A 25,024-nucleotide genomic window follows, 5' to 3' on the forward strand; every position below is an offset into this window, starting at 1 on the left:
TTCCTTAAGTTAACCTCCCTCTATTTGTACAGAATTTCTTAGTTTCCGTAAAGAGTTCGTTTGTAATATAATTTTATGCCCAAAAATAGAAGCACAGTGTGAGGTTATAAAAATATTCTCCGCTTGTCTATAGGAGATTCTGTTTTAGTCAATTTCATCTCATAAATAAATAGTTATCTCTGTGAGTTGCATAACCACCAATTTAAGACCGAAATAATACACACGAGGTTCTGATAACAACGCCGCTATCTGGAAACAAACAAGCCCGGATAAAGCGGCTTCCCTATTCGCAGCGTACGGGTCCACAACCTAAAAAATCTCAGCCATCAAGCCAAATCACACGTCTTGACCGTCAAATCGTCAAAAATCCGGAAAACGATAACGCCGTGTTTATATCGGCTTTCTATGTTTACTCGGCTTCAAAACTCTCGCAATGTCAGATCCGACGATACAGACGTTTTGCTGTCGTCGCGGTAACGGCAGCGACGTTGCCAACGTGATCGTTGACGCGTTCGACGCGAACGTTTACAACGTCGCGTGCGTGTGCTCTTCGCTCCTCGGCGCTCTGGGCGCGATATACCAGGTATAAATTATGTGATAGAATATGCTGATGAAATGCTAGCTTCAGTATTCCCAGTATCTGCGACGCGACGCTTGCATAAAAACTTTATATATATAACAACTCTGTGCTTTGCGTCCAGTTCTCCTTGTAGCGGGTTAAATAAAACCTCGTAGTTCTGTTTGCAAAATAAAAAAGTGTTTTTTAAAAACGAGATCCTTCGTTAGAAAACCTTAACTGGCGCAGTCGGTAGGATTTGGGGTAGTTTTCGGTCAAAGCCACGTCATCGGGACGATTTGATCGCGAAACGTGGGTTTCAACCCTTAGACTCCAAAACGAACCAGTGATACTGTCTGACAAACCCAACGTGATTGAGTTCGACTGAGGGCAAGGAAGGCAAGAAATCACCCCCCGCAAGCAGTGCTACGCAAGGAAAATTCCAATAGGAAGAATAGGCTGACGACTAAGAGAAATCAAGGTTAGTGCCCAAAATTCCTATTGTTCTCCTTTCATCTTCCCTGGTTAGGACGGTGGAAATAATTTTAAGGATTCTTAGTTTTAAGTTCAATTTTAAGAAATTTCAAAATCAATTAAATTTATGAACGAAGATAAAGACGTCGACAATTTAAGTGCGTTTTTTACTTCGTTAAATTTAGTGGAAAAGAAAGTAGAGAATAGTCAAATCAATTTGAAAATGAATTCTAATCAATCGTCGAATTCAGGTGTAAATTACACTTTGTTAAAAATGTTTATAGATAGTATTCTGCCATATAATGGTGATTCCAACACTTTAAATAGTTTTCTATCAGCTGGAGATTTCCTTTTTGATACATATGGTCAAGGAAACGACGAAATTTTAAAACAATATTTGTTAAGAACTATAAGAATGAAACTTGTTGATCGCGCACAAATTCTAGTAGGCTGTAGAATGGAGTTAGTAACGTGGGACAATATTAAAGGAGCTTTGTTAAATTGTTTTGGCGATAGACGAAACTTAGAATGTTTAGAACAGGATTTGTTTATGGCCACCCCCTTTAAAAATGAACCGGACAACGCTGTTCCTTCTTGCAGCTACGATGTTATTAGTGATAGGGAATAATGATATTGAAGTTATCCCAATTAAAACACCACTTCTCCCCTTCCGCTTAGGAAATGCTCGAATAATTCAACATCAACATACATTTTTGCATTTTGTAGAAACATCTCAACTTTTTAATCAATTACGTAATTTAGAATACGCTTACGCTGTAATCTCAAAATCATTAAACTATACAAATAAACATAATTATCAGAATGTACACTATATTAATGGAAATAATTTACTTAATAATGTTCGATATTTAATTACTCAAGTAAAATTTAAACTTGGTAACATAAAACCTAATAACCGTACAAAAAAAGGTTTAATAAATGTTGTAGGTAAATTATCGAAATGGCTTTTTGGTACTCTCGATTCAGAGGATGGACAAAAATACGATAAAATTATCACAGAACTTGTGCGTAGTAAACATTCATCTGACATCCAACTAAAAAAGCAAACCTCGTTGATTCAACAGCTGATTGACAACTATAATGATACTATAACACTTCTACAGAAAAATCAAGAAGCTATTAAAAAACATATAGACATTTTTGAATATAATTCAAATAAAACTATTACTGACATAACTACTTTCATTAAAGCTCAAAATACACTAATGCAAATTATTCTAAATTGCCAAAGTTTTATAACTTTTTTGGATAATTTAGAAAATGTCATTACATTTGCGAAATTAAACACATTACATCCTGTAGTAATATCGGCGGCTGAATTAGAACAAATAATTTTTAAATTGACTGTTCTCTATGGTGATGATCAAATTCTAATTTTTGAAAATCAAAATAATTATTATCAGTTAGCAAACTTACAAGTTAAATTTACAAAAGATAAAATAATTTTTGCCGTCCATATTCCGATTTTTCTTAAAGATATTTTTGAAATATTCCACCTGTTCCCAGTACCTGTGAATCACTCCTTAATTATACCTAATTCACCCTACCTAATATTGGGCACTGACATGCAACAATATCAAGAATCAATCTGCCCAATCATTGAAGACACCTACGTTTGCGAAAATCAACTTACCCAGCCCATCGGTGATTGTGTGACAACCCTCATTAAATATGCCGAAAACAAAAATTGCCACGTAGTCAATGTAAATGTTTCAACGCATATAATACGACCAATCACTAGTAGATTTGTTTTGATAATACCATCGGAACAGAAACTTAAATTACAAATGAATTGTCAAAACAAAGAAATAGCTTTTATTGAAGAAGCCTGCCTAATCAATGTTCCATATAATTGTGGTATAAGTACCCAAAATACTGAGCTTTGGAATAAAGAAGAAATTTTTAAAGCAAACCCATTCTCACTGCCACCCATTAAAATTGAAAATATGGAACATCACGATGTAAAGTACCAGCCACTCCAACTACAATCGATTGATCTCAATACGATCAAAAAACTACGAGAAGCTGCGAAATCATCGATCCCCGACATTGGTTATGAAATTCATCCAGTCACTTGGAGTCTCGCCACTTCAACAGGAATGATGTTTATTTTAATCTTGTTAATAGTTATAGCATGGAAAATCTACAAGAGCCATTTGCTGCAAGATTCCAAGAAAACCAAGAACGACCAGTCTTCTGAAAACAACCCTTCGTCCCTGTTGTTTTCCACTTCGGAGGGAGGAATTATGTGATAGAATATGCTGATGAAATGCTAGCTTCAGTATTCCCAGTATCTGCGACGCGACGCTTGCATAAAAACTTTATATATATAACAACTTTGTACGATTGATGAATTTCTTGTTGTCTGAACATAGGGGCTTCACGCTGGGGAAGGAGCACAGTCAATTTATTTGACGTCTCGAACAACATACAGGATGTTTTCCAATTGAATTTCAATTATATGGGCGATTTTTGGGTCCGTTTAAAAAAAAAACTTCATTTGGATATATATATCCTAACCTTCTTAACTTTTATTATTTCTCACATAAGAAATTATCTATCTGTTTTATTTAAATACTCAGAAATCAGAACGTTAAAAGTCTGGTTTATAAAATAATAATAATAATAATAATAATAATAATAATAATAATAATAATAATAATAATAATGATAATAATAATAATAATAATAATATAATAAATTCTTAACCACTTAAATGTTTAAATTGAAAACTAAATAGGGAGTTATAATTACATTGATAAATTAAATATAGTATAATAGATAAATGTAATAGTAATATCGTGTAATAATAATGTTAATATGATTGACAATACATTGGGGTCTAGTTGATTAAGTCCAAAACATTCTGTATCCTAACCATAAGGAATGCTTAAATATCTACCTTCATTCTACAGAAGTCGATAGCAAAAGTAGAACGTATATTTCTAGATTTGGCAGGGAATTCCGGAACTATCTGAGAGTTCCCATGATTCCCATTTCCCTCATCTCTGACATACACGCAAACGTTTTAGTTGGTGTATATCTCAAGAGAATAAAGACAAGTCCTATATGCATCAGTTATTAAAAGTAAAAATAAAAATAAAGAGAATAATATTGAAAATCAATTTATTTGAGAAGTTGGCAGTTTCAACCTGAAATAAAGGGTGATTCAATAAGGGTTTCCACATTAAAATAATATAAAAATATACAAACATTTTTATTTGCCATTTTAGATTAGTGTATTACAATTAGGTATGAAATATGATATCATTCAAATGACCCCTGCGACTCACGTGGCATGACGTAGGTCGTTTATGGCTAATTTTGTTATATTTTGAGATTAGAAATCTCATATGATAATAAACAAATACAGTGGCGTTTGAAAAATATTTCAGATTGTAATGTGGAAACTCTTATTGAATCACCCGTTATTTCTTAAAGAATTTAATTGAATGTGATTTTACCGAATCGGGTGGTGAAACAGTTTCAGTCAAGCTTTGAAGAAGCCAACAGGATGATTAGCGAAAATTTCTTCTCATCATTTCTTCAGTTGGTTTTAGATAGGAATTTTAATTTTCAAAAAAAATGTTCTCGATTTATCCAGTGCAGTGGCTACCTAATTAACCAAAATATTAATTGTTCATAGACACTGACTTCCTTAAAAACATAATGACATTTGCATAAAATTCGAATCAAATTTCTTTAGAAATTGTTAGATTGTAAGAATAATTTTTATTTTACGAGTAATCAGTGGCGTGCCACAAATAGACAGGTGAAAATATGGTATATTAAATAATGTATGTATATACAGATACCAAAAAATTATAATAGCTTTACCACTCTGCATTTCGTAAGTTTATATGAAGTTTTCTTTTTAAAATGGACGCAAAAATCGCCCCCCGCTATTTTGAGGTTATGTTTGACCATTTTTGTTTTGATTTAGTGGTTAATATTTCATTGAAATGCTGCCAGTCTGTTCATTTCTGAAGAATTGTAAAACCGCGACTTCAACATTGTCGCCATTTTTAGATTTTGCCGAGAACGCAATCTAGAGGGCGCTCAAAGCTCGTGTCACACACGGAGTCGAGGGGCAGGAAAATAGTCACGTGGCTCGCGATGGCGGACCTGGCCGCCGCTATAGGTACAGAAAAAGTAAAAAAAAATAAATCGATAAGTTCTTCATTGTATTTTTTGGTAAATTCGTCATCGGTTGTGACCGTTTCAGGCGTTTTGGCCAGATCGCTGTCTTGGATGAGTCACGGCAGTATACTGTCCACCACAGTGGACAGTCCGACGATTATGTTCTGCGTTGGGACGTCGGTAAGTCCGGACGTTTTCTATAAGTATAGTCTATTCGCTTGCAAGAGGGAGCACCAAAAACGATCAGTGAACAATAAATGCAAATATACATTCCCAAATTGTCGTCAGTTTGCATTATTATTAATTATAATTTGTTCCCATCTGGAAAAAAAAAAGATTTTCCAAATTGGCAGTGATCTGATGTCCGTTCACCGATGTACCAGTTCCATGCTACCTTCACGCACAAGCGTTTGGCCACCTTGCGGTTTTTGCTGGATCGGGCTTAATGTCTTTTAATCTAAATAATAGACATCAACCAATTGCAATACCAACCAACTGTCAATATTTTGGAGTATTGGAAATATATAAAAACACAAAAACAGGAAGTTTTGTGGAAAACTGCGAAGCGAGTCCAATTTTTAGCACGCTTCCGATAAAACTGTTTTCTTTAAAAACTTTTATCAAACCGTTTCCTATAAAAAATACCCGATTTGTCAATTTTTTGGCGGATATTTCTGTTTTTTACTTCTTTTATAAATCGAACGAGGAAAAATGGAGATAAAGAACATTTCTTACTTGGCTTTCGCTGTGGAATATAAAAATGGAAAAATATCTCTAATTTAAAAATAAAAAAGTTGGAGTTTTAAGTTCAATAATTTATACTTTTGTGATTTATACTTATACCATTATAAAAAGTACTTTGGAACCCTACGAAATAGATGTTTTTATTTTCGTCGGTTATTTATATATAGGAAAAGACAAAAATAAATAGTTTTTAATTTATACTTTTTTGATTTATATTTATACATTTGTAAAAAGTAGTTTTGTTTAGTTTGTCAGACGACGAAAGCTACTTTTTCTTGTTATTTATTGAAAAATAGAAAACGATAAAAGTAGTATTTATACTCTTTTATTGATTATTTAAAAATAGAAAACGACGAATATAAACCATTTTTTCACTTATACATTTTCGATTCATATTTACAAATTTAGAAAAAGCAGTTTATAAGCCCGCCAAGTGACTGCTTTCTCGACGAAAATAAATCGTTTGTTTCTCTTTAATATATTTGTGGTTTAAATTTATAAATTTACAAAAACTAATTTACAGGCATGCGAAATACCTGATTTTACATTTGTTGCTTATTAAGAAATAAAAAACGACGAAAATAAAATGCTTTTTTTAATTTATAAAATAGTGATTTATATTTTTCATTCATAAAAAGTAGTTTTGTTTGGTTTGCAACACTAAGAGCTGTTTTTTATTGTTATTTATTGAAACTACGAGGAAAGTAGTATTCAAACAATTATAAAAATTAGTTTGTAAGTCTACGAAAATCGTTTTTTTCGTTTATACATTGTCGATTTGCATTTATAAATTTACAAAACGCAGTTTACAAGCCAGAGAAATAGGTACTTCCTCTTTCGTTGTTTATGGAAAAATAAAAAGCGACGAAAATAAAATGTTTTTTTAATTTATAAACTAGTGATTTATATATATTCATTTATAAAAAGTAGTTTTGTTTGGTTTGCAACACTACGAGTCGTTTTCTCTTGTTATTTATTGAAACAACGAGGAAAGTAGTATTCAAATAATTATAAAAATTAGTTTGTAAGTCTACGAAAATCGTTTTTTGATTTATTTATTTTCGATTTGCATTTATAAATATACAAAACGCAGTTTACAAGCCAGAGAAATAGGTGCTTCCTCTTTCGTTGTTTATGGAAAAATAAAAAGCGACGAAAATAACATGTTTTTTTAATTTATAAACTAGTGATTTATATTTATTCATTTATAAAAAGTAGTTTTGTTTGGGTTGCAACACTACGAGCTGTTTTCTCATGTTATTTATTGAAACTACGAGGAAAGTAGTATTCAAACAATTATAAAAATTAGTTTGTAAGTCTACGAAAATCGTTTTTTTCGTTTATACATTTTCGATTTGCATTTATAAATTTACAAAACGCAGTTTACAAGCCAGAGAAATAGGTGCTTCCTCTTTCGTTGTTTATGGAAAAATAAAAAGCGACGAAAGTAAAATGTTTTTTTGAAAAATGAAAAGCGAAGAAAATAAATCTTTTTTTATACATTTATAAAAAGTAGTCTACGAGACTACTAGACTAGACTACGAGAAGCTGTTTTCTCTTTACCAGCCCGGCTGTGATTTTTAGTGTAGCCGTGTTGTAAACAAAATGGCGGACCTTTTCAGACCTTTATCCAGTACTTTTACGCGTCGACTTGGTTCTGGACCGTGTTCTACGCGCTGGACATGCGACAGGTGTTGAAACGAAACGAACCCGATTTTTCCAGGTACCATCTGACCGCGTGGACGGTGCCCGCCATTTTGACGGCCGTCGGCCTCTTCCCCCTCTACTACCCGAACGCCAGGTACGTCCACATCGAAAGGTTGACATTTTGGAGGCAATTGAAACGATACTTTTGGCTCACTTCATGTCCACTTTTAATCACCGTTGAAATTTTACCATACATTGTCAAAAATTGCTGCACGGTCCACGATAATATTAGGTGCGCTTATTCGCAAACAGGACAGGACAAAAATTCAAAAATTCGAACACCTCAAAAGCCATTTGTCTGGCAGCACATTGTACTAGTTGATGTTTAAAGAATTTTGTCTGATGCTTGGAACTCATAAGATTTTTTGCACGTGTTGGATTACTATGAGACTCACCTTCAAATATATTAGTATGTCTGTGAATTTCTAACAGATTATGGAGGATATAGGTACAGTGCAGTGTCATTATCTTATATTTTTGAAAATATGGAGTACAGTGTTCAGTGTGCTTAGCCCCAGCAAGAATTCTTATAGCCCTGTTCAGTATCATGAATATTTGAACAGCATTGACAGAGTTTCCCCATAATGTCAGTCATTAGGGCATTTTGGTCTAGGCTCTCCCTAATTTTTCTGAGGACGAATAAGCTGGAAGATAGTTTTGGTTAGTTGTGCGGGTCATTCCAATTCGGACCATATAACGTAAAGCTGGCAGATTTGACAGACCGTAGAAAACGACATAGATCAGCAACATACAGTATTAAAAACACAGGGCCGAGTACGGACCCACTGGAGACCTTCCCCAAAGAGGATTTACGCCTGAAAATGTTCCCTGTTTAATAAATAAGATTCTGTTAGCTTAAAGGTTCAGCCGCGAAATCCATACCAAAACAGCTTCTGTTTAAGAAGATCGTGCGAGATACAGCTTCGACTGCCTTGCTAAGGTCACACATTGTCAACCCAACCCGATTTCCAGTCTAATATGATTACAGAACTCCGATTTCCGGCAATATCAGTGTTTTAGTTGTACAGTTAGTAAAAAAAATCGCACGAGGAATAATCCGGAGCAAACTATACGTTTCAGTTGTCACGAGGGCGTGTCCCACGGCGAGACCGCCCTCAGAGTTCTCCCGAACTACCTGGTGACGTACGTCCCGATCCTGGCGGTCATGGTGGCAAGTCCGTGGGCGTATTGCTCCTCCCTTCGGGACCTCCGGCGGATCGTATCCGGCACGTCAGGTCAGTACACCGAAAAAGAACGCGGAATCGTCCACGCGATCAAGTTCAAGTGCGCCGCCATCAACGCAGTCTACTACGGGTGCTGGCTGCCCAATCTGGTCAACGGAGTGATGGTGTGGGCGTTACCGGGGGCGTGTCCCGCTCGGTACTTGGTCCTGGTGTGGTACGTTATGGTAAGAACGGTATAGTTACTACCTCATTAATGTCATTGGTGGCGAATACTAACTAGAGGACAAACATAACCTTCATAGGTATGGTCTGTTCATAGATATAAGAAAGTGACCAATTGCTTTTGAATGGGATTATCCAAGGGTGGTCATTAACATACAATGCAACAAGATTATTACCTAAAGTTTCGGAATTTAACGAAGCGTGCCTACATTAGATATCTTAATTAGGAGGCTTGAAAAAGATGAAACAGGTGTTAAATGTGGTAGACCTACCTTATTCAACACATGGGTTTTAGATTTAAAAAAATTGACAAAGGCCAATTATTTACTTGGATGAAAACTGGTTCGACATTTATGATGGGTTGAGTCAAAGTGTAAAACAAACGCGCCATCAAAAAGAGGTAAAAGAATAACTATTTTGCATGCTGGCTCTAAAGATGGTTGGATTCCAAATGGACTTTCTCTGTCTGCGAACAATATTAAAGATTCTTCTCTGGATTACCATGAAGACGCCACCGCTGATTTATTTGAAAGTTGGTTTAAAAACAAACTAGTTCTAATTTAAGTAGGTAATAAAAATAATTTGTAATTTTATTTTATATTTAAAAATAAATACATACATAAATCAATAAATATTGTTTACTATCTTTCCTAACAAAACCCCAAATAATTAAATTCTAAGCAAAGTACGGACCTGTTCGGCCATATATCATTCTTACGGTCTTTCCTTAATTCGTATCGGTTAGTCACTTTCTTATATCTATGAACAGACTTTACCTAGTGTTTCAGGAATAGGAACTTTAGTTAAGAGAAATTCAACAGGAAAACTAACCAGAACGTCGTCTGGATTATATCAGACTTGTTTCAATAATTTTCAATAATGGCGTGTTTTATTTTTGCAGGCCTTCACGAACCCACTACAGGCGTTCCTCAATTGCCTCGTGTATAGAAGATGGGCGGTCGGCTCGGAACGCATTACGTTACCGTGGCGACAAACATGGCGAACTGACTCGCCATCGGCCGACGCACGTTCGAGTCAGAAGACGTCCGAAGACGAGACGTATCCGCTTCTGCTCAGCACTCTGAGCGCTTAGTAATTTCCGAATTGCACAATCTGACAACGTGGCGCTGTAGACGTGCGCGCGAAATCACGGTTCGTCTTTCGTCGCTTATGGCGAAAGAACCCACGACGAAAATGATTTTTATTTTCATTTATACATTTGCGGTTTATATTTATACATTTATAAAAAGTAGCTTATAAGACTGCGAAAGGGCTGTTTTTTTTGTTTGTTGTTTTGTTGTTTTTGTTCATTAAAAAATAAAAAACGACGAAAGTGAAAACCTTTTTTTTATTTATAAATTTGCGATTTAAATTTATACAATTATAAAAAGGAGTTTGTAAGCCCACGAAATAGCTAATTTAATTAATTCGGTCTCTTCAGATTTAGAAAACTTATTTACTTTAAAAATTAAATAAATAAAAAAAACTTTCGGGAGTACATTGTGTATAATAATAATAATAATAATAATAATAATTTTTAAGCAGCTATTTTAAGTGGAACAATTTTTCCTGTATTCGATGATTTATCTTCTTGGCTTTAATTACGTAATTTTATTTATAGGAAAGGGCATGTTAAAGGCGTTTAGAAAACAATTTTGATAATGATTAATATACGCTGATAAAAAAGTTACAATGACAATAAGAAACAATTTTTTTTCATTATTTAAAAATAAATTAAAATAAAACTTCAAACAAACAACACAGAGCTCCCACACTAGATTTCAGGCTTTGCATAGGTTTTATTACTCTATGTCTTTCTGAAATAGACTTTAGCCTGTATCGTTTTCTAAGAGACGAAAAGTCTGACAGTGGAGGCCGCAGCACGTGCAAATCTCGATCAATACTGCGATGGCTGACGTCGGCGCAGCGACGGCGACGCCGCGACGCGATCCGGGACGACGACGGGACCGGGAAACGCGGGTCCTTTGTGGTGGTTCGCGAAAAAATTGATAAAAAAAAGGAAATATGTGCGAATTGTGACCGCGTGGTGTACATCGTGACCCTCGAAGTCTGAAGTAGTATCTCTGGAGGATGCGTTAAAGCAGCGCGGGAGCCGGAAGCGCCAGTTTGAGAGAACCACAACCGTCGGACTTTCTCTACGGTATACCGGACGCCGAGTTCCATTTCCCGCGAAAAATAAACCAAGCTCAAGGGTACTCGCGCGTATCAGAGACACCAGCAGCCAGCTGACTAATCCTCTAATTAATACAGCCTTCGCACTATCACGTAAACACAACACGAAACACGTAAGCGAAACTTTACGCTTATATTCTGAATAAAAACACGATAGCGTAAACTTAACCTCAATTTCTTGTACGATTTTCTTGTCTAAGTCGGCCTATGTCACCTATATTTCTATAACGGTTAAACTTTACAGCAAGCGAGCGCTTAAAGTTGTTTACAAAGTATGATTTGTGATTGGACATTAGATTTAACGTAGTTCTTCCTAACCTCCAGTCGCATGCTTTTAAATCGCAACAGCAACGGAAATATTCATATTTTGGCAACTGTTCTAGATTTGTACGTACCTTTTTTAACAAACATTTCCACGAAACAAAACGAATAGAAACATAACCTTAAATACAACGCCAAACTTATGCTTAGGTGCTTAGTAGATTGGGAAATTTTAACCATGGTCGCCAATGGTGCTAAGCTGCTATATGCAGTCCTTATGCAGTTAACAAAATTCGCATCTTCTCTTGAACTAAACCGAAAATAATGTTAGTGAAATACTCTGGCCCAGCAAAAATTTAAGGGATAAAAAACAGCCAGTTTTTTAGTAGTAGTAGCAATAGCAATATTATATGGTACAACAAAGTGTTTACTTTAGGCGTATCAGAATATTAGGTATACAATTTTCGTATGTACTAATAAATGCAACTGCATAATTATCATAACAGGTGTAAAACACATTAATTGACGTTAACAGTGTACAAGAATTGGTGAGGTAAATTATGAATAACTCAAGCGCAATGACTTGAACTATGGCGTACTTGCAAAATATATGGCATTTGACGCGGTATCGGTTATTTTTTTAGGAATGTGGATGTCCGTGGGTCCGCAAGAGGCCGCTCACGAGGCACCGTCGGCACGTGCGAAACACAGCGCCACCCTAATCGGTGAGAACCTCTACGTCTTGGGGGGACGCAACGGCAACCTGCCCACCAAAGACTTCTGGAAATACAATTTAGGTATATTAGATATGTCCATTAGGATGGACCTATTTTCTGCTAGAATTAGAGAAATACGAATCTATGGATAAACTTGATACTAACATAACCTTTGATTTTTTTATGAACAAGGTGGCGGTCCAGATCTGAAACCGCTAGGCAGGTGGAGGTGTCTGGATTATCTAAGCTGCGTATGGTTATCTAAAACATGTCTTTAGTTGTCAACTTGTTTGTTTCAAATGGAAAACGCATATTTTTCTAGTTTTTGAAAATTTGTACCTCATAATTGGAGTCTAATTTTAAAATATCACTTTTTTGAAATTATAGACATTAAACAGTATTTATTTTCGTGAAAAACGGTCACTTTGGAAATGTAAACAAAAATTGAAGTACAAATGTACGTATCGAAAGATTAGACTTGCTTTTATTAAAAATTGATGATTATTGCGCCATCTAACGGTGACACCAATTGTTTTTCTATTTTTGTAATGTGGAGATACAAGCCGCTAGAGGGCGCTCGTACGTATGACACTATTTCGACGATTCTGTGGCGATTCTCGCGTGTCAAATCGTTATTTATTTTGCAAAAATATGGGCGAATGCGCCGGGAATATTTAAGGAGTGCGCGGTGTAAATGTGTGCACGGGGAACGCTCAAAACGCAGCGGGAACGATGCGAAACTTTCGAGAATAAATCGTGCAGTTACAGGCAAATGGAAACAGCTCAAACCCTCCGGCGACAAGCTGCCGATACTGCAAGAGCACACGGCAGTGCCTCACAAAGACCGCATTTACGTGTTCGGCGGCGAAGTGGGGTTTTCGGCGGGCACCGAGACGCCCCTGTGGGTCTACGAACTGAAAGGGAACACGTGGAAGAAACTGCGAACGAAAAAAGGTAGGAATCGAGCAAACTTTTATGACCGGGCGTTGAAAAAATTTCATTTTTGTCAAACGTTCTCTTAGGTAAAATACATTTTATTTATACATGGCGTTTCGCGGTGCCACCGGTTGCTGAAAATTTGCGCGCACAGATATTCGACTCTATGGATTTAGTTTTCAGTTTTGCGGTGTTGCCGCTTGTATCAAAAAGTAGCGACAACTATGATTTTTTTAATACGGGAGTGGCTGGTGGTTGATCTACTTCTGCTTCAGTGATAAGAAGAAGTACAGGAAGAGAAGAAGTGTAAAAAGTTTTTATTTTTTATCTCGTAAACGAAGCAAAATATGAGAAAAATTCTAGTGACGAAAAACATTTTATTAAGTTGCCCGACTGCCCTAACACCACCGGAAGCGGCGCTGCCAAATTTCAAACAAATCCGTGAGAATTAATTAAAAAAACGTTATTTAAAAAAAATCTGTTTTTTTTTAAATTGATTAAAATTCAAGTTAAATAATTAAAAGTGAGTTTACACGTCGTTTCCAGGCGTCTCGACGCCGATCGGTAGACGGGGCCACACGTCGCTCGTTTACAACGGAACCATGCTCATATACGGCGGGTACCAAGACCTGCGGGGTTCCTGCGGCGATCTGTGGGCGTTCCATTTCGGTAAGTTCCGGGTACCGTTTATAACATGACCATACGTAACGTTTAAGAGAAATGCGATGTTGCCACTTAATACCGAAAAGCGTAAGAAATACGGAAAAATACTGCCAAGGTTTTTCCGTTTTTTGTCGCATAATAGGTCGGATGCAAAATGTTTTTATACGGAGTTGTGTACATAAGCTATCTAACAGATTTTAAGCGACGCAACGTTGTCGTTTCTTCGAAAAAGTAGCATTCACTTTGATATTTGAATTGGACGTAATATTTTAGCCAGAGTACTTACTTACTTAAAAATTAATAATTAAGGTGCTTTTTCTTTAAGAAAAAATAGTCCAATTGGCTGGTTTGATGGTAATAAAATAGCCGTTTAAATATAAACGGTGTTTCGAAGCGAATGCGAAAAAGTGAAGGCAGTTTGTTATACAGGGTGTTTTCTAATTGAATGATTTTTGGGACCATTTTAAAAAGAAAACTTCATATGAACGTATGTCCTAAACGTCTTAACTTTTGAGATACAAGTTTTCAGAAATAATATTTTTTATTACTTTACAAGTCGATTTATTTTTGACTAACTTTAACCAAATTTACTCAAATTTTGGCGAAGTTTCTAAAAAAAAGTAGTTTTTGGTTAGTCTTGGTTAGAAAAGTGATGAAAATTTTTACTTTTGCTCCACCCTATCCTAGTACAGCTAACTTTCATTAAAATATCTAAAGTTTAGAACATATCCTTCTATTTAAAATGGCGCCAAAACTGTATAAACAAATATATAAAAAAATCAATTTCGATAGGCGGTTTTTTATTGGAAACTTGCTGCAGTTTTAGTGTAATTCGCCATTATTTAAATAATATTCTTATTATTCAACAATTAAATTATTAGGTGGTGAATTTTTGATCAAATTTGTCGTATTTTGTATTCAAACGGACTGCACAATATAGCGTAAAAAAAAAAACGTCTTAAAGGGTGACAACAGAAGAAAATTAACCAATATATTTGCTAATAAAAAAATATTTAAAGGAATTTTATTATTTGTATACGAAAGACCGAATACCCGAGAGAATTTGAAGAAAAAAAAATATCATCCGTTCGTTTGTTGAGCTCCGGTGTTCGCTTTCTGTATATACAGGGTGTGGTATATTCGTAATAATCGTAAATTTTGTTTAGAAACCGAGTCCTGGCACCTGCTTTGGTCTCCGCCCGCAAAATCAGCCGATTATTTTCCTGCGCCGAGGCACAAACATTCGGCGGTCATTCACGACGAATCGATGTGGATCTACGGAGGTGAGACTTGGGCGCGCTGCGTGCAAATCTTTCAGATTATCATTCAAAGTTTAAAAAAATATAAATTTTTAAATATTGCAATTAGCGAGATAATACTCAATTGATAATGATTTTTTATTTATTTAATTTATTTATTTATATATTTTATATTATATATATTTATATTATTAATTTAATAATTTATTATTTATTTATTATAATTACAATGATTATCAATAAAAATAATTATTTGCACTTTAGTTTTTCGGGAATTCTGTAACTAAAAAACAACTCAATATACAAAAAAAAACAATATTGATCTTTGAAGGGAATTTATTGCTCTGCAAAAAAGGTCTCTTTTTAGAAAGTTGGTTTTGCACTCGAAGAAAAAGTAACATCCTTGCTGCTTTGGAAAAATCGATGAAATCGATTAATGAAAATTGACTATAACTAAAAGACTGCTTTTAAGTTTTTTTTTTGCGTGGCACGATAGCCCACATAAACAGGTAATAATTTTTGTATTTAAGGTTTTCTCCTCTTGTACTACGTCGAAAAATTAACAGCTTAGACAAAAAAATAATTCACCAAAAGCTAATTATTAGAGTACATTCCAAATTTACTGTCTGTACCTTTATCTGGTGTTCCATTAACGTGTCAATGTGTATCGTAGCCGCTCAGATTATGAAAAAAAAAAAACAATCGCAATTGTATGAATATGTGAACAAGTATTCCAAATAGTAATGGAAAAAAAAGAAAAACTAAACAAAGTAATCTTGATTAACTTGATGACTCGCATTCTGCTCCGTTCAAAATACACTTCGCCATAACCTCAGAAAAAAAAATGGTAATCTCCGAAAGTGACCCCACACGTGCCGTTTTGGGTGCTTTACGAGATTTGCCCGCGGTACGACGTTTCGTATCGACGTTCCGTCATCGGGGATTGTTCCAGGCATGACCGATCTGCAAGAGCGTAACGATTTCTGGAGGTGGAACATCCGCGAGAAGACATGGCACAATATCAAGATCAAAATCAACCCCGGTCCGCTGCACAGCCACGCCTGTTGCAAAGTGCATTCCGCCATGATCATTTTCGGCGGCGAGAGGGGTGGGCAGAGCTCGAACGAACTCTGGAAGTACAGTTTCGGTATGTACTGTCGGCATATAAGACTGAATTTCCGCCATGAATGTATCGATAACGTGAAAAAACAAAGTTAATTTGGACCAAAATAAATAAGAACTAAAAATTCAGATTTTCACGAAATTATATATACTTTTACTTCTTATTTATTTTGATAAATGGATTTTCATCAAGTAAAAGCCACCTCAGTTCAGTTAATTTGGACCGTCGTAAAGGTCTAGGGGAATGTGTAACGTAAAATTATTTTCATGTATACAGAGTGTCCCACGGGTGCGCAAGAAACGGAATTTGTTTTTCCCTATAAATTTATTTACTATATGCAAATTGTCTTGGGACCGTTAAGAAAAAGTATAAGCTGGATTGACATACATATCGCAAGTGTTACTTAAAATTTTAGTAAAATTTGGAACCAAATTAAAAAGTCTGATTGACCACAATTAAGAAAAGTTAAATTGTGAATTCTAGTTTAATCCCAACTATTTTTTATGTTTGTATTTTAACATTAAACTTAAGCATATTTTGTATGACATGATTTAAATATTCAAGTCAGCGTTATACAGTGTGTCTTAAATATTGGATAAATTTGAAAATATATCTATCTCCTTTTTTATTTCGCGTTGTCCCTAGTATCCTATTAGTATTAGTATCTACGATTTACTGTTTAAATTAACGCAGTTAGTCTGCCCTATACAGTGTAATATACAGAGATGTGTAAGTCTTTTTTTGTACTTCGATTTTTTCAAATGTTTTTTTTTTATTTCATACTGTTTCAGTATCAGCAATTTCTGTACTCATTTGTCATAGTTAAATACATTGTCTTTCATAATTTTCATGAGTTTTAAATTAAAAAATATTTGAATGAAACTTTAATCATGTTGCTTTTGGCAAATTAGTTTGGTTAGATTGTTTTTTTCGATGCCCAACCGTGTAGATTTGGAATTTTGGGAGAAGATTCCGACCGCCGGCCCCCGTCCGCGGCCCCGGTCGGAATGCGCGAGTTTTGCGGTGTCCGAGCTCCTGCTGCAGACTTCCTGCAAAACCTCCGTCGAGTACAAGTCGGCGAGGGTGCGTCTGAGGACTTGCAGCTCCGCCGACAGGGGCAACAGGCACTCCTCTTACCTGCCCAACAACAAGATCGCTCCCAGCGAGAGGACTTACGTCTTCGAACCGTCCGAAGTCAACTACGTCGACGGAAGTAATCTCGCGCAGCAGTACTCGGACAACCAGAAGAGCGCCAAGAGTTTCCTGCAGGAGATCACGAAGCTGTCGCAGCTGAACATCACGCGCAAGTGCAGCTACACGATCCTGAACCGAGGTCAAGCGACGGATAGCACCGAGAGTTTGCTCAGGCAGCACTCCTGCAGCCCCCAGCAGGAGGTAAACGGCGTCGCGACGACGGACGTCGTCGAGTGTCCGACGCTCGTGAGAGGTAAGCCCGTCACTGTTTCTTTTGCAACATCACGAAAGTCAAAACTGCGATCGATCGAAAGTCAGCCTATTAATGATTCAACAATGAAATATGCATCATAGTCGCTCGGATTATGAATATATGAATTATTATTATTATTATTATAGTTGTTATTACAGAAACATTTAAAGCGATAAGCAACGCTAAAATCTGATAATAATAATTAACCATGGATATTGCTTTAAAATAAAATGTGTATCATAACCGCTTAGATTGTGAAAAAACAATAGCAACTGCATGGACATTTTTATAAGTTTGACTTACAACTCTTCTCAGATCATCAGATTGACGGTAATGATGATTGAAAACCTTAATATTCTTTTTGGAAACAGATTTTGATTATCACAGGAACATTTGATGTGATAATCGAAGCTAAATGCTGATAATTAGAGTGTATTCCAACATTATTGGCCTTGTATTAACGTGGATACGATAAGTAATGCTAAAAGCTAATCATTAGATCACATTCCAAATTTATTGTCAGTAACTTTTATTATTTATTATTATTATTATAATTAAAAGTTTCCATGTTACGCCTCCCCTAGGCGCGAGCATGACCAAGTCGAAGTCCGCCTACGTCATCGACGACGACTCGAAGGACCATTGTCGGAAGAAGAAGGTCGAATTCGACACTACCATCAGGAAGATACCTCGCGATCCGATCTCCGTGCCGAACTTCAGCGTCTTCAACCTCCCGCCGACCGTTCTCACCCCCGTCGAGGCCTCTAAACTCGTCTACCTCGACGCCGAAGAGGAGAACGAGTACGTCGGTCCCGTCGAGAACCCGCTGCTCTACGTCAACCCGGCAGCGGGAGGCGGGGACAGCTATAGCTCGCACCTCGCATACGCCGACGTCTACCACCAGGAGGCGCCGAAAAAAGGGGAGGAGTCGTCTACGTCGGACTACGCGAGTATCGAGACGGTGAACCGGCTGTCTTCCAACAGCAGCTACAGCGTGGTGCACACTCCCGCGGACGAGAGGGGGAGGACGCAGGAGAGGGAGGGCCCGTTCGGGTTCTGCAACCCGAACTACGTGGACCCTTCGGCGAGGAAGAGGGACGACGCTGAAGAGACGCTCGAGATGCAGAGCTACGACGGTATCATAGACAAGGACACCAGGGTCGTCTACAGGAGCTGCAGGTCCAGCAGGCCGTCCAACTTGCTCCTGGCCGAGAATAGCGCGACGGACAAGCCGAGAGCGCTGAGCGCGAGCCGTGCGGAGAAGAGGGCAGCGCCCGTAGGCAAGGGGGCGGAGTCGACTGTGCCGCTATACGTCTACGTCGTGGGCGGCAAGGAGCAGGGCCACGTCACCGTGTTCCAAAGGCCGATATCCATTTGGAAGTTCAAGCTCGTTTGAACGCGTCCATCAGGTACCTAGTAACAAGCAAAGTGCCAATTTGTGTAGGTTATCGCGTAGAGCTAGGTCTAGTACGCGGGCTCAGCTAAGGAGGAGTGACGTGGATCTGTTGGGGCTCCCTATACCGGCGTAGGGTACAAGCGGCGGTTTTATTTTCTTCGTCTTCTTGAACTGCGGCGAGCGTTGAGGTAAATGTCCCACCTCAGCGATACCACGAGGAAATGTTTACCAAAATTAATTTCTTAAGCTTCGCTTTTCACTTTCAATTAATTAATTAATTCAGAAGCGAAATTAAAACTAGGCAGATGTACGGGGGTGTCCGGAAATGACGTTCGAATAATTCGTTTTTGAGGCGCTAGCCGTCGAAATTTTCAAAATTGGCCATTGGATTTAAAAAGTGGTGTAATTATTTGATTTTTGGTTTTTGTTCTCGATAGCAATGTAAAATTCGAAAAAAAGAAAAGAAGAAGAAAATAAAATTAGGAAAAAAGTTAGTGGCTGACATTTCTTTTTTCATCATTTGAATGTAATTAATCTCTTGTCACTACACATAAAACCGTCAGATTTCAAGGAACTTGGATAACGGTTATTAGTTATATTAATAAAAGAGCTATTTGAATTTGGTGCAGTAAATTGATTTTTGGATTTTGTTCTCGGTAACAATGTAAAATTCGAAAAAATAATAAACAACGTAAAGAGATATAGCGCAGGGTCGGAGTATTGAAAAGAAAATAAGGATCAATAAAAATACTGGAATCAAGAGTTTCTCGTTAATTTAATTTAATGAAATGTAAAAGTTTTAAAATATTACTTAGGGCTACCTGGTATCTATGTAGATTTATTTATTACGTAAAAACGTATAGTGCAGGGTCAGAGTATGGAAAAGAAAATAAGGATAAATAAAAATACTGGAATGAAAAGTTTCTCGTTAATTTAATTTACTCAAATGTAAAAGTTTTAAAATATTACTTAGGGCTACCTGGCATCTACCTAGATCTATTCATTACGTAAAAAAATATAGTGCAAGGTCGGAGTATGGAAAAGAAAACAAGGATAAATAAAAATACTGGAATGAAAAGTTTCTCGTTAATTTAATTTACTCAAATGTAAAAGTTTTAAAATATTACTTAGGGCTACCTGGTATCTACCTAGATCTATTTATTACGTAAAAAAATATAGTGCAAGGTCGGAGTATGGAAAAGAAAACAAGGATAAATAAAAATACTGGAATGAAAAGTCTCTCGGTAATTTAATTTACTGAAATGTAAAAGTTTTTAAATATTACTTAGGGCTACCTGGCATCTACCTAGATCTATTTATTACGTAAAAACATATAGTGCAGGGTCGGAGAATGGAAAAGAAAACAAGGATAAATAAAAATACTGGAATGAAGAGTTTCTCGTTAATTTCATTTGCTCAATTGTAAAAGTTTTAAAATATTACTTAGGGCTACCTGGCATCTACCTAGATCTATTTATTACGTAAAAACATATAGTGCAGGGTCGGAGAATGGAAAAGAAAACAAGGATAAATAAAAATACTGGAATGAAGAGTTTCTCGTTAATTTAATTTGCTCAAATGTAAAAGTTCTAAAATATTACTTAGCGCTACCTGGTGGTGGGTGCAGTAGATTGCGGAAAATTGTTTAAAAAGACTTTATGTCAAGGTTTTTTAAAAATGGCGTTGGCAAACTTACCGATGCACATTTTAATAGGTGCTTAATTTGTTATAACGTTCTTATTACTTAAACTTGACCGACAGGTGGGACGTTTACTTCGATGCAGCCGTTAACATTTAACGTAGCCGACGAACACTCAACGAACCAAATCGGGTATTAATTTATGGTCCCGAAATTGCAAATATTTACCTTCTCCTTAGACTCGGCGACCCGCTCGTACAGGGTGTTTCAAAATGAATCGGCCATAGAATACCGGCATGTTCTTTGCGTCAGAATATTCCGATTTTTGATTTTCGTTGGCAATAGTTGGTAACAGGTTGTTTTTTTTGTTCTTATAATTTTTTTTTCTTTTTCGATATTCATTCGCAATAATACTTTTTTACTTAGAACCATGTGACTTTTCGTGCCTATATGAAAAGAAAAAAAAAAATAAATCACTTTCAGCACCCTGTATCTCCGTAGGATATGCGCGTATGGCCGATTCGTTTTGACACGTTTTGTGATCGGGCTTCCTCGTAAAGTAAGACTAATTAAGCGAGCCGCTAGTTGCGGGTGTTAGACTCGAATGGGCGACATATTTTATACGTTTCTACGTCGCGTGATTATAGCTCGTTCGTATAGCAGTTGGCGAAGAGTAGTACCTAATCTATACAGGGCGATAGAAACGAACGCGTTCCGGCCATCTTGTATCGGGTCACCTCGAGGTGCAATATATTTATTTTTGTAATGTTGTCGACGAAATTGGGCGGTTCGCGTCGAATTTCAAAGAAAACTCGCGAATTTGATGTAACAGGAAAGGGCAAAGTCGATTCGGTTCACCGTAAGCAGAGCGCCCGACGCGAACCACCCTGTATACGTCGCACGGGGTTCGTGTTTGTCATTTACCTGATCGTATTAAATAAAACTTGACAGTATTACGCGGACGCCTCATTTTTTCTAATTAATCCTCTGTCCCATCCCAGATGTCGAAAACGGACGTTTTATGCAAGTCTGCTTGGGCCTTTAAGATATCTTAAATAGATACCAACTTAACAAAACTATTTATGTAAAAGTTGTATGATTTTTTTTGTCCAATAAAAACCAACGGAAGCCGCAAATGTAAAAAAAATCGTTTTTTTTTTCAAATTTTATTTCAATAAATTTATTTCTATCATATTTATTAAATTGATTATTTTTTTAGCTAGAGGGGAAAAATGGGTATCATTCATTTTCTGGTTGCGAGAGGGCGCTACTATGTATGTTTTTGAATAAATTCAAATATGTACAGGGTGTCCATCTAATAAATTCCGTAGATGGGTGTCAAACCCTATACGTCATTTGACATTTCATTGACACGTCTTCGGAAGTTTTAAAGAAAAAGTGCCCCTTCCTAAAAAGTCCTGCTTGGTGAGGCAATAAATTGCCCGCTAGAGGGCGTTTTAAAACATTACAGATTAGTGTTATGTCCTTTTTAAAAAATGCATGGATATGATTCTTTATAACAAAAGTGACAATTTTGAAGTTACCGATAATTTAAAAAAAATCGTATTTCTCCCCACCACTATTCGTAAAGAGATAGACCAGAAAGTCCAACTTGTATAACATAGATCTAGAAAATTTTACTACTGTTTAAAAATGGTTTTAGCTATCGGTAGCTCTTGGAAAATTCGGAAAAAAATTTGAAAATAAGTTCTACTCTTCTCTATTGTTCACATATCAACTAGGCTCGAGTAGGCTCAAAGAACATGGAAGAGCCTTAAGACTAAGACCAATGAACTCATCAGCAGTTGCCGAACATAATCACGTGATTCTTGCATGTAATCAATTCTTCTGCCAACATCATCATAAATGATGAGTAGAAGCTCCATTTTGTAAACTTTTGAAAATTGAAAATCTTGTAGCAAACTGTACTAAAGACCAAGCTCTGAACTCTTCATTTCAAGGCTCATCTACGAAACGTAAGTTGGAGTTATTGACACCAGAGATCTAAACTTTGAACTGACGGTCTTAAGACATGGAGAGACTGCAGACCTTTGAAACGTGTTGAGGATTTTGTGGGTAGAGCAAGTCACCAACATGGAAGTGATGAACAATGAAGAGATGAAAAATGTTCTCGGATGCAGTAACAACGAACTGTTTAGTGCTGGTGTATCGAAAGTGAAGAACGTAATAAGGAGAATGGACGAGATAGAACGAATCCCTGGGTTAAATGAAAACGGTTATTTTTTTCCGGAGTTATTTATTTTTCACGAACTTTTCCAAATTCGTCTCTATCCACTTGCCGCAGTTCTCCGCGTGACCGTTCGCGACGTCGATCTCTGCAAAACAAATTGCCCGCTGATCGAGTTTTGGTTAGTTTCGACCACTACCTTTTCCTCTGCACGCGATGTTGAGCAACTCGAGCAGCTCCGTGGTATATTTGGATTTCGTTTTGACGTACTTCTGCAAAAAACGAAAACTGGATTTAAGCTACGGGACTGGGGAGGGTGGCGCTAGCACCTCGAATATCCGATAGCGATCCTCCATGCACACCAGCCGACTGGCCATGTCCACGACGACCTCGAACAGCGTGGAGAACAGGCTTCTATCTCTCTCCAGCAGAGTGAAGATGACGTCACAACCGACGAGACGCATCAAATACAGAACGCCCGCGTTCGCGGCCAGACCATGCAGTTCCGACCCGTCCAATTCCTGAAACCCACTTCTGATTCGATGCCCATACGGGGTGTTATCGAAATGAGATGCCCAATTGAGGTTTTGTTCGGTCAAAACCGGATTTAAAAATGGCTAACCTAGTCGTATTGATCGATAAACGAAAACAGATCCCTTAAAGCAGTCAGTAATTTCTCACACACATTACAGCATAACCAATTTTGTGAACATCTACTTTTTCGTCTTCCTTTATTCTCCTCCACTCTTCTCTATCCGTCTTCTTCTCGTCTAGGTTCTCTTACGTCGCCCATTCCTCTTCTGGGAGGTCTACCGATGCCTCTTTCACGCGACCTTTGTGATCTCGTCTGGCTATGTGTCCTGCCCAGGTGCTGTCTCGAAGGCTGATGTCCAACACAAGTTTCTCTGTTACTCTCTCTGTTGTTCTGAGTTTATTGGCCTGTCTAGAGGTCAAGGCTTTCGTTTTTTGTCGGTGAGGTGAGGATTCCAGATTTAGATCCTTGTACTTTCGGTTAAATTGTTTGGAAACTTCCTTTAACCCTAATACGAAGAGTTTGGAGGATACAGTGTTCAGTATTCTTTATGACGTAATCCATCTTTCCTGATTTCGAGAATACTTTTACTCGCAACGTAGCTGAATAAGATAAGATATACTAAGAATATACCATCTGATTGAATGTTAGCGAATGAAAACTACTGTTAAGATGCCAATGAAGAAAGGCAGGTTGTCATATTTCGGTGCGATAACTTGCAACGCCATCTACGTTTTAATAGGTCAATCATTGTCGAGTAAAGTTAAAAGAGAGACGAGCCCATCTAGGGAAAATTATAGTAAGCTTCAGAGCGTGCTTCGACGGATACTCTCTAAATTATTTTTTGGTTAGTTAGTAGACACAATAAATAAATTTCATTTGATGGCAATCTAGAATAAACTGGAATTTTTCGCGGATGGTTAAAGTGGGGATACTATTCGATACGTGATCAAAAACCTTGACTAATTGCATAATGCCAGAATGGTATCGGGATATGTAATATTTTATATTTGATAAAGGCGCGGCGGCGCAGTTCCGAACGCGGCGTTGCCGGACAGTGCAATTTTTCCCCGCCGGGTCACGACAGACTTACGTCGATGTGCGTCAGCAGGTCGTTCCACAGCTTGTCGCCGTAGTCGACTATGTAGGGGCCCGGCATCTCGACGCTGTTGAATATAACCCACTTGGCGCCCTCTTTGCGCTCGAGGTGAACTAAAAATCGTGTGTTCTGTCTCACGCTGGTTATTTTTAAAAAGTCACGTTGTCACACCTGCGTCGCCGTCCGACCACGCGACGCCGACGCCCGCGTCGAACCTGTAGGACACCGGGACGGTCCACCTACTGAATGTTTTTTTATCGTATTATACGGGGTCGAAGAAATGGCAAAATTTGGCACACATGTCCATTGAAGATATTTTTTAAAAAACTTCTGGATTCCTCCTGCGTCGGTTTTTGCTGTTCGTGCGAAACGTGGCGACACTGCACCACACGTCGCCTACTTAAAAATTTACTTACTGGAATTTGAAAAGCAATTGCAAAATAAAAAAACCCTCGCTATGTGTCGAATATAGAAGCACGCCTTTGGATGTATCGTGACGCGTTCTCCAAATGTGTCTTCATATA

At 37.2% G+C, this 25,024-nt stretch overlaps 3 protein-coding genes across 8 annotated transcripts; 2 read left to right on the forward strand and 1 right to left on the reverse strand.

Moving 5' to 3' along the window:
• Nucleotides 1–242: 242 nt before the first annotated feature.
• On the forward strand, nt 243–10,318 carry LOC132704054 (G-protein coupled receptor 143-like). Of its 3 annotated transcripts, XM_060673701.1 has the most exons (6): nt 243–583; nt 5,081–5,192; nt 5,277–5,371; nt 7,558–7,736; nt 8,723–9,050; nt 9,950–10,318. In XM_060673701.1, the coding sequence occupies exons 1-6, from the start codon at nt 434–436 to the stop codon at nt 10,139–10,141; spliced, it is 1,056 nt and encodes a 351-aa protein (XP_060529684.1). In that variant the 5' UTR covers nt 243–433; the 3' UTR covers nt 10,142–10,318. The 3 variants fall into 3 exon arrangements, with proteins under 3 accessions (XP_060529684.1, XP_060529683.1, XP_060529685.1); XM_060673700.1 differs by having other exon boundaries at nt 5,081–5,371; XM_060673702.1 differs by having other exon boundaries at nt 5,081–5,371; nt 7,659–7,736; nt 9,950–10,126.
• Nucleotides 10,319–10,605: 287 nt separating this feature from the next.
• On the forward strand, nt 10,606–20,354 carry LOC132704051 (uncharacterized). 3 transcript variants are annotated; one of them, XM_060673693.1, is made up of 8 exons: nt 10,606–11,354; nt 12,147–12,299; nt 12,981–13,172; nt 13,701–13,823; nt 14,984–15,100; nt 16,029–16,223; nt 17,149–17,646; nt 18,231–20,354. In XM_060673693.1, exons 2-8 carry the CDS (start codon nt 12,149–12,151, stop codon nt 19,040–19,042), a joined length of 2,088 nt encoding a protein of 695 aa, XP_060529676.1. In that variant the 5' UTR covers nt 10,606–11,354; nt 12,147–12,148; the 3' UTR covers nt 19,043–20,354. The 3 variants fall into 3 exon arrangements, with proteins under 3 accessions (XP_060529676.1, XP_060529678.1, XP_060529677.1); XM_060673695.1 differs by having other exon boundaries at nt 12,987–13,172; XM_060673694.1 differs by having other exon boundaries at nt 10,606–11,209.
• Nucleotides 20,355–22,926: 2,572 nt separating this feature from the next.
• Nucleotides 22,927–25,009, reverse strand: LOC132703914 (uncharacterized). Of its 2 annotated transcripts, XM_060673443.1 has the most exons (5): nt 24,672–25,008; nt 24,495–24,613; nt 23,199–23,390; nt 23,069–23,141; nt 22,927–23,017 (listed from the first exon to the last, which is right to left on the reverse strand). In XM_060673443.1, the coding sequence occupies exons 2-5, from the start codon at nt 24,558–24,560 to the stop codon at nt 22,935–22,937; spliced, it is 414 nt and encodes a 137-aa protein (XP_060529426.1). In that variant the 5' UTR covers nt 24,561–24,613; nt 24,672–25,008; the 3' UTR covers nt 22,927–22,934. The 2 variants fall into 2 exon arrangements, with proteins under 2 accessions (XP_060529426.1, XP_060529425.1); XM_060673442.1 differs by having other exon boundaries at nt 24,495–25,009.
• Nucleotides 25,010–25,024: the final 15 nt, after the last annotated feature.

This window comes from Cylas formicarius, unplaced genomic scaffold (assembly GCF_029955315.1).
Source record: "Cylas formicarius isolate icCylForm1 unplaced genomic scaffold, icCylForm1.1 PGA_scaffold_6__28_contigs__length_40554024, whole genome shotgun sequence".
NCBI classification, from domain to species: Eukaryota; Metazoa; Arthropoda; class Insecta; order Coleoptera; family Brentidae; genus Cylas; species Cylas formicarius.

Bases quoted from the DNA above. Each gene is read 5' to 3' on its own strand.
- LOC132704054 (XM_060673700.1), top strand. From the start codon at position 434: ATGTCAGATCCGACGATACAGACGTTTTGCTGTCGTCGCGGTAACGGC. The intron at 584-5,080 runs GTATAAATTATG...CGCCATTTTTAG, and splicing joins CTCTGGGCGCGATATACCAG to ATTTTGCCGAGAACGCAATC. The intron at 7,737-8,722 runs GTACGTCCACAT...TATACGTTTCAG, and splicing joins CTCTACTACCCGAACGCCAG to TTGTCACGAGGGCGTGTCCC.
- LOC132704051 (XM_060673693.1), top strand. From the start codon at position 12,149: ATGTGGATGTCCGTGGGTCCGCAAGAGGCCGCTCACGAGGCACCGTCG. The intron at 16,224-17,148 runs GTATGTACTGTC...CCAACCGTGTAG, and splicing joins ACTCTGGAAGTACAGTTTCG to ATTTGGAATTTTGGGAGAAG. The intron at 17,647-18,230 runs GTAAGCCCGTCA...CGCCTCCCCTAG, and splicing joins GTGTCCGACGCTCGTGAGAG to GCGCGAGCATGACCAAGTCG.
- LOC132703914 (XM_060673442.1), bottom strand. From the start codon at position 24,560: ATGCCGGGCCCCTACATAGTCGACTACGGCGACAAGCTGTGGAACGAC. The intron at 23,391-24,494 runs GTAAGTCTGTCG...AGTGGGTTTCAG, and splicing joins ACCTGCTGACGCACATCGAC to GAATTGGACGGGTCGGAACT. The intron at 23,018-23,068 runs GTAGTGGTCGAA...TTTGTTTTGCAG, and splicing joins CATCGCGTGCAGAGGAAAAG to AGATCGACGTCGCGAACGGT.